Below are 17,097 nucleotides of genomic sequence, written 5' to 3'. Positions count from 1 at the left end.
ACGTACATGTCTTAAGGACCAAGGCTGGACTATTAAGAGAAATTGGGATCATGTATGAGATAAGAGTTTGATACAAAATTGATTTTTCATGACTCAGAAGTGATCAGGAAGCTATGCTTTTGATCCAGAATGATAAGTTACTTGGTGCCCATCAGGGCAGAGAAACTGACAAGAGCCATTTGGGTGTAATGATTGAAAACCTCAAAGCTTTAGGTATTTGGATGCCTTGGCGTCTAAACTGTTCTGTGAAGTAGCTGCATTCCTATATACTTGTTTCAAATTCAAACAAGTCCCTTGTTACTCTAGCTCCCCTCTGCCTCCTAGCACAGTGGGTACCAGGTTTACAGACCTTCCTAGCCACCCCAGAAGAGCCTTCCCTGTGTACCTGAGCAACCTACTGAATCTGCAAGTATCAGTCTTCATCCATCTGCTGACCAGTGGTGACACTGGTACTAGAAGTGCGTGAAGATGGTAGAAGCTTGAAGAATAAGCTCAGGGACATAAAAACAATGCTGAAAGGGTAAAGGATATCCTGGAAGAACACTTGATACCAGTAAAGATGGTGATCCAGCCAGCCTTGAGTTAGTACAAGGTAGCCTTCAGTGTCCTTGAGTTTTGTATCTGTACATTCAACCAATCTGGGCATCAGAAATATTTGAGGAAGTGATACTGTAGCTCAAAGTAGTACAGTGCTAGCCTTGAGCAAAAAGAACTCAGGGAGAGTTCTAGGCCCTGCGTTCAAGCCCCACACTGACAAAAAAATTTAAGTGAACATGTACATATTTCTACTAGTCATTCTTCCTTAAACTATACAGTATAATGAATGTATAGCATTGGTATGTGTCATAATAATTTATATCAGGGATTTGAGCATTCTTGAATTTTGGTATCTGCTGGGAGTCTTGGAACCCATCCCCGACAGATATCAAGAGACAACTGTGTATTTAAGTCAGATGGTAACTATTGGAGACAAGGAGAGGCAAAATAAATGGGCCACAGTTAACTTTCTAGAGGACTAATTTTTTTTAAGGTTGAGAGAAGATCCCTTTGTGGGAGGGAGGGGGGGGAATGGCATGAGGGAGCCAAGAATAGCAGAGAAAGTTCAAATGGGAGGTAATGGCCAGAGGTTTGAGACCTAACTCCCTTACAGAGTACCACATACCTGACTGTCCCCAGCAAGCTGTCCAGATTACCAGGCATTGGCAAGCCAAAGGAGAGATGTGGATGGAGACACAGCTGTCAGTGAGAAAGATGCTTAACTTCTAGGAGGATAGCTGTGAAGGTTTTATCCAAGGATGAGTTTTTCCATAGTTTGTTTGCTGCTGTTATTGTTCTTGACTGGATTTCTAAGCCGAATTGTGGGTGCCTGTTTATCTCCTTCTGCAGTGATCCTAGTTTTTGAGTCCAAGTGTGAATTCTGGAGATGCTCTCCGTGCTTACTTTGTAGGTTCAGGCACTCAACCGTTTACTGATTTAATTTCACAGTGTCCTTTAGAATGACAGCATTCAGGAAAATAACTCTGAAAAGGTCAGGCCAGGTTGCTTGGTGCTTTCTGCTCTAGTGTTGGTTAATTTGGTGTTTAGTTGTAAGCAAACATTATTGCCATAAGTTGTAAACAGTGTGGTAGAGAACTCAATTAAGGAACTGATTCATTCAATTCACAAATGCTGTTTACAGAAGTTTCTACTTGATTAAGAGAGCTGAGCCTCCCTGACCCCTGTTCCCTGCTCTCCTCCTCTTCTGCTGCCTCCAACATCGTACCCACTGCTGAGTGGCAAATTCATAGCCATACAGCTTTGCCCATAGAATCCTGGATGTATGGACATCACCTAGCTTTACCAAGTGGAGCAATCACTAAATCAGGAAAGTCTTATTGTATTGTCTGTTCTTGGTCATTGAAGCATAGAAAAAGTGACTCACTTTAAAGATTTCTTCCCTCTTTCTTTTTTTTTATTTAGAGGATACTTATATTTTAATGCAGTGCATTTACCCCTGTACAAATGGAAGAAGATTAAGCTTAACGTTTCTAGACCAATATGGCCATTAATTTCTGTACAATGCCAACTCAACACAGTAAACTGGTACTTTTTCCAAAGTTGACAACACAACTAAAGTTTCCCTCTTTCTTAATAAAAAACATTTATCCTCTGAAAGTAACTTTGGCAGTTGTTATGATCAGTTTGCTTTCTCTGAGAGGTGAATGTATTGGTAATTTCCCTTGATGTAACAGTAATGTATAAATAGCCTTTTTTCCTCCAGCCAACCCAAACTATTTTTAATCAAAAAGAATTATTTTGAAGTCAGTTATGCCCTAAACCATTGAGGGTTTTTTTTTTTCAAGAAATGTGATTCTTACATTTTATTAAAGTTTTCCTCCTTCCCTTTCCGGATGCTACCTTCGTAGCAGTCATGTTTTAAATATTGACAAGATAAGATAGTTTTCTTTTATATCAGCAGTCGTCTGTCTGTGAGATATGGACGAATCAGAATGCTGGATTTCCTTTCTCAGCGATCCATCAGGTTCATAATGTAAGGTTACAAACGGTTATTTTCTCTTCCCGAATTTGCGCTGTGTGATGTGTTGCAGGGTGTCGTCACTAGCTACAAGTACCATGTCTGGCAATGCAGAAATTTGTAATGTCTAATGACTCCTGAAATTGTCTATTATACTTCATTTACTGTGCCTTGTTTGACCGGTTGATGTGTAAACATTGTCCTAAATGAGAAACATACATGGTTTTAAAGTCTACAGTTAAAATTTGTCCACGTGAGCTTTGGCTTTCATTCCAGCATCTGTGTTAAATTGCTTTTACAGGAAAATGAAAAGGGTATATTGATTGATTGAGACATAGATATATATCTATAAGTATATAGATATATAGATATACATATATATCAGTGTTATTTTCCATATTTTGTACTTCCCCATGTCCATGGGCTGTTCAGCCCCTTGTGTCCAATAACTTTCAAAGATTCATGCGCTTTCCTTGTGAGAAAGACTTGAGAATGGTTTGCATGAAATTCTGATATATTTGATGCAAATGTGGGAGGTGCACAGCCCTAGAAAGCACTGTTACAGCTATGAGGTGATTCTCAGCCTTTTTCTGTTTGACAGTACTGAATTGATCTTTGCAATATTCAGGGAACTGAGAGCCATTTTACTTTGAGCTGCTAAATATCCAGATATTTGCACTTCACCTTTACATTAGGGGGAAAAATCCTAATTGTTTGAAAAAGTCAATACTTTAAGTTTGTATTTCAAAATACAGTACTGTGAAATTCTTCCCCCCTGGATGCCGTGCTGTCTGAGAGGTTGGGACGTTTGGTTGAGAATCACTGAATTCTTGAAGTGGCATGTGAAGGGCCTCTTGGGATGGCACATCTGGCACATGTGTTTTCCCACGCATGGGATTTCTGGTTCTTCAAGGCTGTGATGTCTGTACGTTGCTTGGTACTGGTGCTTCTATCACCTAGCAGTTCCTCCTGAACTCATAAATGCTAGCTTAAGCTTTTATGTGTTCAGAAGTAGCCATCTCTGCTCTTCCTCAAAAGAACAAATTCGGTAGAACCAACAGCATCTGGCCAGACCCGCATTACTCATTCTTGAAGACTTTTTCAAAGAACTATTACAGTGCCCTGCTTTCAGTTGGGTGACTGCTCCTTGAAGACCTTCCCTTATAATCACTTCTAAATATGCATATGGATTTATAAGCCTAGAGCTCCAATGTAGCCTTCTTCAAAGCCTTAGAGATGGCAGGCAGTAAATGAATCCCCTGTATCTCATGTATGCTTGAATAGCCCACTTCTGAAATTTGTCAAAATTATTAAAAGTAAAACCTTAAGGTGGCAGTTGTCATTTAAAATCATTTTAGTTTTAGCTTTTCATTAAGTATTCTGAAGAAATAGAGGATGTTTGTTAATATTCAGATCTAAATTTACAAGCAAGTAGGTGGGAACTGTTCCTAACAGAATGGATTTAAAAGCTTCTATTTAAAAGATTCAATTAAATTGTAATTTTTTTAATTTTGAAAAGAATAATAACACAAGACTTAGAAAATACCATATCTTTCTGCTAATGTTAGAAAGCTAAGTCATAATCATGGCTTTTAATTATTTACTGACATCCTTAGGAAATCTCTCTATTTAAAGGAAAATAAGAATGTAGACCATGTTTCCCCTTTATACTCTCAGAGAACATGTAGTATGTAATATTCATTTTCCCTGTGGAGGAGAGAGCTACATAATAAGATCTGTTTTAGAAATTGCTTTAGGTATCTGGTGCACATGAACTCTAAACTTGTAGCTCTTTACCATGTTTTGAAATACTGCAAAGGTTAAAACTGCATCTTTTGCTGTCTGCCATGCAGTACAAATCTATCTGTAGACATTTGTGAATTTCTCAAATATTGTAATTAAATTCACAGTGTCTTTACATTTTTCAGCTGATCATATTAGAGAATGTTTAATTGCATTGTATTATATGTGGCCCAATTATAGTCCTCCAAGCCAAACCAGACTAGGAGCTTATGATTGGCAGTTGGCAAGTGCCTGTTAGCCAGAACCAACACTCTGTGTTAAACTGTGATCTCAAATGAGGTTTTCTCTTAGTGGTGGAAGGTTAATGTTTTGGAGTGTTTAATTTTTATTTATTTTTGAGGTGATAGTTAACCATGTATATTGCTTCTATTTAATGGATGTCCATATTTATAAAAACTAAAAAAACCCTTAAGGCATACATATAAATAGCCAACAAATACCAAAGAAATGAGGTTTTAACCCATGATCAAATTCTTAGAATATTGAGATCATTTACATCTATTAACCTAAAGGAAAGATTTTCTCTAAGGATCTTAAACCCCAAAGACATTTAGTAAGTGTTTCATTTCTCTCTAATTATCTCGGGAAGCACTCTAAAGACTACTGTGTCAGTAAGAATTTTGACCATGACAGAATTTTACCCCAAGCTTTTCCTGTTTTATTATTCTAATAAAATATCTTTGCATCATTATTTCAGAGGTTTAAATGTACTTATCCTTAAAGAGAAGTTTCAGTCATAAACTATTATTTGCAGAAAATGCTTCTTAGGACTGATTTTTAATAAGCCTTTTTAAAGTGGTAAAACAATTAGATTTAATTTAAAATGTTTGCTTTGGGAGATACAGTTGTTGGACATACATGAATGTTAGCTCTTTATTAAGAGGTAACACTAGATCTGCATTGCATTCATAAATTAATATTTTGAATTGAAATCCCCTTATGCAACTACTTAAAGATAATTTTAAAAATTTAAAAGGAGGTAACACTAGACTTCACAGTTCAAAATTATTTTATGTATGAGGGGAAAATCCCTATTTCTTTTTCAGTCTCTTTGCCTCTCAGTATAACTTCTCTACCTACCTCCTGCCTTGCCTACTCCTACCTCTGAGAGAGTTGAGATGCGAGGCATTGCAGATCTCTGAACTGGTTTGGTTTGGGGAAGGGGGTGCTGTTTGGTTCTTTCTTTGTTTTTTTTTTTTTGTCTTTTCCTGGCACTTAACCAGATAAAGCTAAATCTCAGGCAGTGTCCAAGGTCATTCCTGTATTCTACAAGAGTGTGATGTTAAATTTAGTTTGGAATCTCTCCATTCCCATTAAATTAATTCTAACCAACATCTGCATGTAGACTCTACTAAATATTTGTAGATCTAAGTTTTTTTTAAAAAACAGAGAGGAAGTTGATGAGTTTTCAGGAAGAAAAGAAATATAAGCTCAATCTTAAGTACACTTTCCCCTCTGAATCTGAGTTTCTGGGAAGAGTACAAAGTATGAAAAAATTCAGTGTCTATTTCCAGAAAGGTCAAATCAGTCCCTGAAGTGAATTTTAAAATATCTGGAATGGAACAATATTTCAAGGCTACAAAGGAAATAAAGTAAGGATTACATTCCTCCCTCAGGTAGCAATCTTCCCTCATGGCTTCCTAGGGAGTGCAAAAAGATAACTCTGGATTCAAAGCAGGTGGTTTGTGACTTGGGGAAAGCAGACTCACAGGAGAGCAGACGATGGTGCTGTCTAACCCGTTAGTGGGTTCACATTCATTTGGTCGAGTGGTTATCAAGTAAGAGATCGCAGATGTCTAGGTGGAAGGTATATGTGCTGGGGCTTGTTATTCCCACAGTGGCTGCTACAGCTTCTGTGGATGATGTAAATAATTTGGTTCAGCATTGGCTTGGAATTCTGCTTTTAAAGTGTACAGAACTCACATTAAAGTTTAATTATGAAAGTGTGTGAGCTAATTGAACAATCAGAATGTGTTTGCATATGATTTGCATGCTTACTGTACTAACCTGTACAATGTCCCCATCTCCTTAGCTTCACTGCACCCACTCTCTGCTCCCTCTCCCCGCCCCAGCCCTAGTTCCAATCCTTTCTCTGCAACCTTTGGTACCCGCAGCTCCTGTCATGTCTGTTCAGGCTTATTTGAAAAGTGCCTGTTGAGCTTGGCCAAGGTTAGAGCTCAGCTAAACTGTAGGGCTAACTGACGATGCTTGGTTTGAGTTGTCCCATCAGCGGATACTGGCTAGAAGGATCTTTTGATGTCACCCAGGTCCTCCTTTTGTATCATTCCACAGAGTTGTGTGCAAAATTCTGTTGTTCTGTTAACAATGTCCTCTGTGACTTAAATGTATGATACCTGTTTGCTATGTTGTTGCTTTTTTGAGGGAGGAGGGAAGGGTGAGAAAAGTTTAATGGGAAAAACTAGAGGATGGTTTGCCACACCTGGGGGAGTTTTTATTTAAGAAGTCATAGCTGCACTAGGTCTAGAGTTATAAGTTCTTATAAAGATTAGTATTCAGCTTCAAAATAATAATGAAATCCATATAACTGCCACTAGTTTGGTTTTTTTTAAGAGAAGAGCCTAGCCAGTTGAAGACTAGAAAGATAATTAAAACCCAGGCATTTGTGAAAGAATGAAAAGAAAAAAATCAAACTACAAATCCTAAACTTAATGGCAGTCAGTTATTGCTTTAAAAAAATGAAAACCCATATAAATATGAAAAGAAAATTGAAGTGAGTCAGAAAGAAATCATAGAACAAACAAAAGTGCTTAAGTTAATATTACAGGTAAAAATTTAAAAACCATCAACAGGCAGGGATTATGAGGATCAAGCAATATACAAAATATACAAGAATCTCATGAACTAGAAGAAATCAGTCACAGAGAGGGACTCAGAAGACAGCAAGAGGAGCTTCAGGAGTTTCCCTGGTGCCATGCTCCAGTGAGGTGCATGCGGTGGACGTAGAATGGTCAGACTTGACCGATTCTATGCTTGAAGTGATCCACCAACAGGAGAACCCCCCCCCCAGCCCTCCACAGCTGTGGCAGAGCCCATCTCTTCCTAAAAGACTAGAGAACTTCCCTTCTCAATCCCCTTCTCTTTCAAAACCACATAGAAATTTCCAGAAAGCAAGGCCACCTTTGACAGCTACCTTGTACTCTACCTAGTTTAAATCTAAATTGCACAGTCATCATTGGGATGCTGGTCCTCTGCTCAGGACTCACACTCCATTTGAGCCTCAACGGCTGTGGCTACTTCTTCACCTATAGGGTTTCTACATCCTTTCAAAGAATTTAATGAAAGCCATGGACTGCATTTTTCCCCCAAAACACATCTGAATGTGTGCATTCCTTTACAGTCTCCCTGAAAATCCTCAAGACCTCCCAGCGTGTCCATCCATTTCCCAGTACTGCTATGGGACTTGGTCTGTGGCCAAGATTTTAGTTGGTTTTGGAGCTCATGAGACCTGTTTACACTCTTGAAATACCTGAGAAAATAATTTACCCTAAATCTGTAAGGCCATCCAAATTCAGGTTAGAAGACAATAGCTTGGAAATCTTCCTCTAATCACTTTCATTATGCCCATTTGAGAACAAAGAACTAAACTTTGTGAAACCAAAATCTTTGCCATGGAAGAAGAAAAAATATTATGTGACTAGGTACAGTGACTCATGCCTATATACCCAGCTATTTGGGAGGCAGAGATCAGCAGGATTTCAGTGTGAGGCCAGCCCACACACATTAAAAAAGAAAAATTAGCAAGACTCTTATCCCACAAACAAACTGGGCAGATTGGTTTGCACCCATCATTCCACTCGCTGGGAAATATAGGTAAAGAGAATCACAGGCCAAGGAGTTGCAGGCAGGGAAGCACAAGACCCTAGGTGAAAAGAGTAACTAATGCAAAGAAGTTGAGGGGCAAAAATATGGCTCAAGTAGTGCAAAGCTCTGAGTTCAAACCCCAGTACCTCCCTGCCCAAAAAAAGAATATCCCATGTGTTACATGTAAAACAGGTTAAAGTCAAAAGAAAAACCTGCCAAAACAGATTTTAACTTCATAAATTCTCACTAGGTCTTTATAATAACAAAATAAGCCTAACTTATAAAAAGTAATAAATGAGAACTGGAGGCATAGCTCGAGAAGTAGAGTCCAAACCCCAGTGCCACCACTAAAAATAAATAAAAGTGAGAAATGAAATGATACTAATAATTCATATGACACATTGATACTCATGTATCAGTCATATGCAGTGTGCTTGTACTTGGGAATCAGGATTTTCATGTGCCTACAGATACATTTCACTGTCCAGTCTGCACTGGTGTTTACATTTATTAGGGAGGATGGTCAAGTCCATCCATAGCAGCACCAGGAGCACTGTGTCACACATCTGAACTCCAATGAGAGAAATTAGCTCCCACCTACTAGTAAAGGTTACTATTAATATTCTACTTAAAGAATCGTTTTTCCAGAAATAGAAAATTATTCAAAGTGCATGGCACATGTCATGTAGAAACTAAAATTTCTAATTTGAAAGTAATTCAAACCAAAAATTTCCAGCAGTGAAGCCTTAAAACACAAAACGAAGAATTAGTAAATCACATTAATGTCTTCATACTTTATCTTAAAAATCACTTAGCTTAGGGTCTTATCCTGAGAATAGAATAATGCAACTTCTTCATGCTTCAAAGATGAACTTAGCTTTGGGAAATATGGCCCTAATACATGTGAAAATTAATAGCTAGTGTTCATATACTTATGTTAGGCCCGCATGCATTTGCACATTCACAACACACATGTGTAGGTGAGCTTAATCGAGTAGGGGGAATGAACATCACATGCTGCTCATACCGCCTCTGGAATTAATGTCATTTTCAGACAGGAGACTGGGGAGAACCTTCTATCACCTTGCGGCCTCCAAATGAAGCCACAGCCTCAACTCCAGTGCAGTACTGGCAGCATCACCCAGAGAAGCTCATCTTCCAGTCATGTGACTACAAGGCTTTTGTAAGTCCCTTTGGATTCAGTGTTGGGGTACCAGTGGGGTTAGTTTCAGGTTAGTTTGCTTTTACTCTGAAAATGTAGCAAAATGTCCATTGTTGAAGTTTCCTGAAGTGCTTCCTCTCCTCTTCCATACAAAGAAAAGTTTATTTGAGACCCTTTAAATCTTGTAAACTTAAGGTCTGATTTGCCATCTTCTTATAGTGTTGAATATTTCCAAAGAAACATGATTAAAGAACAGTATTAAGTGAAATGAGTAACTAAGAAAGTAGTTCCATGATAGAGCTCTCCCTTTGCACGAGGAAAGCCCTGGGTTCCATTCCTAGCATCACAAAGAAGATAAAGGAGATATGGACATAAATTTCTCATCTACGTACAGTGATCTCTAACATTGGAGCTAGTGCTTCAATAAGAATATCAGGTTCTATTCATTGTCATCAGAAGGATTTTGTTGCTGGTGTAGGTTTTTTCCTTCTATTTTTAGAGTCAAGGGAATAGTTATACTTAGCTAAGAATTGTGATAATTTAAACACGTAAATGTTCAAACAATCCTGTAGGCTCTGGGGCAGGTGGTGGTAGTCATGACTACTGCAGGGGAAAGAAAAAAAGAAAAAGAAAACAAACACTGAACCCACTGCAGCACACCTCTCTAGAAGAAATGTTCCAATCAGGGCAAACTTTCCTGAGAACTTAATGGATAAGACTTTCATCACAGTCATTTTCCTTAATTTGATTAAGATGTGAGCATTCTGGATATCACCTTGTACTTTGGCTATTCCCTCTCTTACTGCTTCATTATCTTGAAGCATTGCATTTCTTTCCACGGTTGCTGCCCCAAAACCACAAGGCTGAAATCACTTCCTCCATAGCTCAAGCCCAAATCCCTGAGCCTCTCTGAACATGCCTAAACCAGGCCTTCCTTCTGCTATTGTGCACCGCCAAGTCACTGACTTCCCAGGTCCTCAGAACTCTCAACCTCATGGGCCAGGTGTCTCTAGTTAAGTCAGGACCACATCTTCAAATCTCTATGAAATAATTTTAGCTAACTTTTTAATGTAGAAAATACTTGATTAGTTTCTATAATCAAACCCACATACACAAGACCTTATATATTTAATATAACGCTTTACCCTTGCATAAATGGAAAAAATAAGTTTGGTGTTTCTAGACCAGTATGGCTATAAAATTATGTGCAATGCCAATTCAACATAGTAAACCAAGCTACTCTTTTCCTAAACTTGACAGCACAACTAGAGTTTCTAAAAATTCAAGTTGTAGCCAAAAAACCAGAAGTGGAGCTCATGTGGTACCGTGCTAGCCTTAAGCAAAAAAGCTCAAGGACAGCACCCAGGCCCTGAGTTCAAGCCCTAAGACTGAAACAAAAAAAATCAAATTGTATGGCACATATAATGAAAGATAGGTAGATAGACAGATTCAGACTCTGCAATTTTCTGAACAAAATTGTAAAAGACATCCAGCACACTCCATTTAAAAAAAGGTAAAAACCCAAACCCCAGAAAACAGCAAAGTTCTGTTACTATTGTAGGAAGCTGACATCTTTTTTTTCTTATTAGCTCATTTTTTAATATGTGTGACAAAAGAACAATTGAAAGAACAATTGAAGCTTCAAAAGGGCGATGAGGAGTCAGTTAATAAAAAGCCAACCGTTTGCTCAAAATTGTTCATTTGCAACCAGAGTGAGTAGAGCTTCTGATCAAGGTATTCTTGAATCTAGTCAACTCCAGACAGCAAAATGGCTTGGGGGTTTGTCTTATCTTTCTTTCCCCTGCCTTTATCTACCTCCTTTGCCCCAGGGACTCAGTCCTGTCCCGCTGTGAAACTGAGAATGACAGTCTTACCCCGTCCACGCCAATCCTGTTCTCAGGTGGATCAACACAGGGCACACAGCTGTGAATGAAAAAGGTCCAAAACTGCATCCCTGCCTAAGAACAGCCTAACATTAATTACCTATGCTGCCAAATAAGCCCAACTGGGGGGACATGTTGCTTAGCTTCTCAGCTGTCTCATACAAGCCTGTAATTACACAGAAAGTAGTGTGATTTATTTTTGCAGACATTGCTGCCTCAAAAAAATGGGAAAACATTTTTAGATGCTCCCATTTTGTAATTAAATATGATTTGAAAGATGACATCTTTAGAAAATGCTGTAGTTTCATTCTAAAGAGCAGTTTATAGCCCCCCCCCACAAACTTATGATGAGTTCTGCTGCATTCTCTCTATAAATGCATCTGTTTACAAGGATTAGTTACTATAATTTTTTAAGTTTTCTTCAACTTATAGCGACCAGTATTGACAAGAGTTTGTTTTTAGATCATGACTCATATTTATACTTGCCTTGTAATAAATCAATCTCTTTTTTTTTGTATTTTAGTATTTAGGTTCTATGCTGATAAAAGAGCTCAGGGGGACAGAATCCACCCAAGATGCTTGCGCAAAAATGAGGGTAAGTTTGCCAAACTCTATTATTCCTTGTAGTTGAAATACTAAATACTGGGTATGGGTACAAATTGCTACCTTTCAGATTACTATTCTCTTTCTCCGTTGGTCTGCTGAATCACATTGGTGTTACATAAAAAGGTGTTTACATTTTGTCCATATTTACACTTGGTCTTATTGTAACTTATGTCTCTTTGATATAGTTGTACCGGATTACATTTGTTCTTATTTTTAAGGGATTAAAAGTCAATTATGTGTAGATGTAGACAGACATAGATGCAGATATTATAAATACAGATACTTCTCCAGATTAGGACACAGATGATCCTTTTTTTTATTTTTTTATTTTTTTAATTGTGAAAATACCATACAGAGGGGTTACAATTACATGGGCAAGATAATGCGCACATTTCTTATCAAGCATTGTTGCCTCCTACTTTGTTTCCCCTTCCCATCCCTTCTTCTTCTCCCCCCCCTCCCCCTGCCCAAAGTTGTAAAGTTCGTTTTTCCACATAACGATTTGTACATCTCATTGTTGCAATGGGTCCACCTGTATCCCTATTTAAACGACTTGTTTTTTCTCTTCCCCTCCACAAATTATACCAACATCAAATACAGTGAAAACAGGGGTTATACCGTGGGGGAGGGAGACACAGATGGTCTTTTGTTTATTTCACCAAAAAAAAATGTTTTTAAGCATCCACTTGACAGTCTGACAACATTACTGACAACACTGCCAAGAAACTAAAAGTTATCAAAAGCACAAGAATCAGTAATGTACGCTATAAAACAAATATTGTATGTGATTTCTTAATTATGCTGTACTTTACATTTAACTGGGCAATGGTAGCTCATATCTGCAATCCTAGCTACTCAGGAGACTGACATCTGAGGATCACACAGTTCAAAGCCAGACTGGCAGAATAGTCCATGAGACTGCAGTTAATCAGCAGAAAAGCTTGACTGGAGGTATGTGGCTCAAGTGATAAAGTTCCAATGATGAGTAAAAAAGCTGAGAGCTCAAGGCCCTGAGTTTAAGACTTGGTACCAGCACAAAATTTAAAAATAAGTAAGTATGGGGCTGGGAAGGTGGCTCAGTGGTAGAGCGCTTGCCTTGCATGCTTGGGCCCTGGGTTCGATTCCCCAGCACCACATAAGCAAAAAGAAAAAAGCCGGAAGTGGCTCTGTGGCTCAAGTGGTAGAGTGCTAACCTTGTGCTGAAGAGCTGAGGGACAGCGCTCAGGCCCAGAGTTCAGGCCCCACGACTGGACCCAAAAAAGAAAAAAATAAGTAAGTGAAAGAAAAACATTCAGTTCTAAGTAGAATGAAATATGGAAAACAGTAAACAACAAAAAGGGCAATTCCAAATGTCCATGATCAGTGGCTACTGGATCTCTAGGAACCTATATCCAAAACTACACCCCACCCATGACCACAGCTTCTCCTTTCAGACTGCCTCGTTTCTTCTTGAAGATGTATACCAAGAGTACACAGCAAATGTATAGAGAATATGGCAATATCTGAGCAATAGTCCAAAATCAGAATGTTAGATTTAGTCAACAGAAAAACTAGCTGAAGTCAAATTTAAGGAATAAATCTCTTATTTGTGGACAGTACCTCCTGTCACTAATTTTACATGAACATCTTTTGGTGGGAAAGTTGTAAAATGTATACAATTGAGCTAGTTACAAAGATAAATGCACAATATCCACTATTCATGGGAAGCTAAAAAAGTGTGACTTCATGAAATGAAACTTCTGTATGTAATCACTAATAATATATTGATGAATTCCAAAGCAAAAAGACTAAAATAGTCTTCATCTCTTTGATGCAATATCAACTGATTGTCTATCCTAGATACTGTATAGATGGTTGTTGCTGTTTTCTCTACTTGAGAGTCACTTTATTTGTAATATGCTAGCTGCAAACATTCACTGAGTAATTACAATGTGCCCTTGAGTAATTGTTACTCCCACTTACAGAGGAAGAAACTGAGGCTTAAAGAGATTAATTAACTCTCTCAAGGTCACACAGCAAATAAATTCAGACTGGAATTTAAGTCTGACACTAGAGTATAGACTTTTTTTTTTTCTGGTACTAGGGCTTGAATTCAGGACCTGGGTGCTTTCCCAGAGCGCTACTTCCAACTTTTTCTGAGTAGCTTATTGAAAATATGAGTCTCACAGACTTACCTGCCTGGGCTGGCTTCAAACTGCTTTCCTCAGATCTCAGCCTTCTGAGTAGCTAGGATTATAGGCATGCACCACTGGCACCCTGCTATTACACAGACTTTCAACCACTAAATTCCCCTAATTTCTCTAAACTTCTGTTCTCATGCTTGGAAAATGATAACAGTTGACTGAAGAGTTTTTCTGGTTCTATAATTCTAGGAATCTTACATTCTAAATGTATACAGATCTAAATTGTGTTACCAATAAATGAGAAAATGGGGGAAAATTTTAATCATTAGGCCCCGTAATCATTTTGGAGATTTTCATAAGCATGTTTATGAAATTAATTTGGCATATCTGACTTAGTACTATTAAGTAAATTACCTGAGTCCAGCTACTTCAGTGTTCTAATCAGCATAAATATTGCATTATTTGTGTAATATCATTTGAAATACACCAGATCTGTGATCAGAGTTTCATTCAATGCTCAAAATTGAGTGACTGTGAAATTATATCTGATAGCAATAACAAAGCCATTGAATAGATTAGGGGTGAACAATTGAGTTAAATATTTGTATGCTTCTTAAAATGAAACTTAGAAAACGCTGCCTGTGGTCCATTTTACTGGTTTCCTGCCCCTGATGTTTATTTTAAGTAGCCTATATGAAAATAGAAACTTTCTTAGCTTCTTAGAATATCATATTTCTCATCCTGATTAAATACACCTCAGGCCAGATTGCATTCATGGAGCCCTTTAATGTCAGAAGCATAGAGTGCCTATTTTCAGGGCTGGTCATATTGTGAATTAAAGCTTTCATCAACTAAAAGTAGTGTTGATTTTACCTTGCAGTTAATTTTCACTTTGAACCAAAAGTTGTATTCTTGGCTCTCAACCTGGTGGCATTTTAGCCTCAAATCCCAGTATAATCATCTCCCCTCCCCCCATGGGAAATACTTTAGGATCCAGGTGCGCTTAAAAGTAGAGAAAGCTGGGCGCCAGTGACTCAGGCCTATAATCCTAACTTCTCAGGAGGCTGAGATCTGAGGATTGCAGTCCAAAGCCAGCCCTGGTAGGAAAGTCCATGAGACTGTTATCTCCAATTAACCACCAGAAAACTGTAGCTCAACTGGTAGAGCGCTAGCCTTGAGCTGAATAGCTCAGGGACAGTGCCCAGGCCTTGAGTTCAAACCCCACAACCAACACCAAAAAAAAAAAAAAAAAGTAGACAGTAATATTATGTAAGCCAAAGTATTGTAGATTAAGACTTTACTTGGCATATTCTTTTAATTGAAAAAAAGGTAGCTTTCAATTCAACAGTGTGCACCTTAACTAAAACTAAAATTTCCAGTAAGAAATAAATCAGAGTAGCTTATTTGGTTGTGAGCAAATGTTTCCATAAATGTATTTTGTTAGCAAGGATGATTAATGTCTGTCTGTGTTCTCACTGAGTTGCCAGCCCCATAGAAAAAGGCATGTAAACATTTAATGACCCCAGTGTAGTACCACCCAGGGCATCTTCACATTACCATCAGCCTAAGGGATCATCATAGGTGATCCTGAGAATAACAGTCATAATCTCCTAAACCAGATCAGCAGGATTCCTAACAGTTAATACATGTATGCCCAGCCAAGAGAATGATGTACATTATTTCATTTAATACATGAAATAGGTACTTTATTGTTTATCCAAAATATCCTTTACCCAGGAATACTCAGATTTTGAATTTTTCAGATTTTAGAATGATTTCATAAACACAATGAAGTGTCTTAGGGATGGGACCCCATTCTAAACACCAAATGTTATTTCATATCACATGGCGGTGTTTTAGGTGAACCTGCATTTTTTACCAGTGCACCAAGTTAGATGTGGGATTTTCCACCTGGCACATCATGTTGGCACTCAGAAATTTTCAGATATTGGAGCATTTTGGACTTTATATTTTCAGATTAATGATGCTCAATCCTGTTGTCCTCGCTTTACTTATGCGGTCAAGGGATGTCAAGAAACTTGTCCAAGTTCAAGCAGTGGAGGTAGAGTCAGGATTTGGATGTAAGCAGTGGAACTCTACTACCCACATTGAATCTCCAGGTTAGATCATTTCTCTAAGATATAGAACAAACCTTGTTTTGAGTTCTAAGACATCTTAAAAAGCAGGTCACTTATGTGACTTGCTAAATAGCTTTAGTTGGAAGTGGCACCGTGGCTTAAATGGTAGAATGCTAACCTTGAGCTGAAAAGCTGAAGGACAGCGCCTAGGCCCAGAGTTCAAGCCCCACAACCGACAAAAGAAAAAGAAAAGAAAAGAAGATAGCTTTAGTTGTCTGCAAATAGTCCCTAAGAATGTACTGCCTAAATTAAACACAGATACATCTACAGATAGGTACAGCCCCATGTATTAACATAAACAGTATTTTTGGAACAGTCCTCTCTGCATCCTTAGTAACTATAAAATGTTTTACAACATTTACTTTAACAGTCACTTTTGCTCCCCCCCAAAAAGTTACTTTTTTCCCATCTCCTCAGAAGCATTCCAAATGTTTGATAATCATAATTGGTTAACTTCTAAGTTTTTTTTAAATTTATTTATTTATTTTTTATTTGTGAACATACTGTACAGAGGGGTTACAATTACATGGGTTAACTTCTAAGTTTATCTAAGCCTGTTCATTCATCTCTGAGGTCCCCTTCAGTTTTGAAAGAAAGTTAATTTTTACTAACTTCCTGGTGTTTTATTCTATGTTATTTCAATTAGAAATACATTGTAATAGCAGCCAAGTGTCGGTGGCTCACACCTGTAATCCTAGTTATTCAAGAGGCTGAGATCTAAGCATCATAGTTCAAAGCTAACCTGGGCAGGAAAGGCTGTGAGACTCTTATCTCCAGCTAACCACCAAAAAGGCAGAGTTAGAGCTGTGGCTCAAGTGGTAGAGCACTACCCTTGACCAAAAAAAAAAAAAAAAGACCCAGACTCTGAGTACAAGTCCCAGAAGTGGCACATACACAAAAAAGAAAAGATGAAACAAACTAGTATATTCTATAGAAGTTTACTTCCCATCATTCTACAGTATCATACCATTTCTCTCTCTGTGATCAGTCTTTTTACCCCTTCAAACTCTCCTTAAATTTTTTAAATTAAGCCAGGTACTGGGTG

The 17,097-nt window shown here is 38.0% G+C and overlaps 1 protein-coding gene across 1 annotated transcript in view; it reads left to right on the top strand.

The window, feature by feature from the left end:
* The window catches only part of Anks1b (ankyrin repeat and sterile alpha motif domain containing 1B), a 973,033-nt gene that overhangs the window by 916,552 nt on the left and 39,384 nt on the right, over positions 1 to 17,097 (top strand). Inside the window, exons 20-21 of the mRNA XM_013019014.1 lie at positions 9,195 to 9,323; positions 11,709 to 11,780. Of these exons, the coding sequence (XP_012874468.1) occupies positions 9,195 to 9,323; positions 11,709 to 11,780 (201 nt within the window). The remainder of the gene's footprint in view (positions 1 to 9,194; positions 9,324 to 11,708; positions 11,781 to 17,097) is intronic.

Source organism: Dipodomys ordii, unplaced genomic scaffold, assembly GCF_000151885.1.
Source record: "Dipodomys ordii isolate 6190 unplaced genomic scaffold, Dord_2.0 Scaffold3, whole genome shotgun sequence".
NCBI lineage: Eukaryota > Metazoa > Chordata > Mammalia > Rodentia > Heteromyidae > Dipodomys > Dipodomys ordii.
This window is presented reverse-complemented; position numbering and strand designations above follow the sequence as displayed.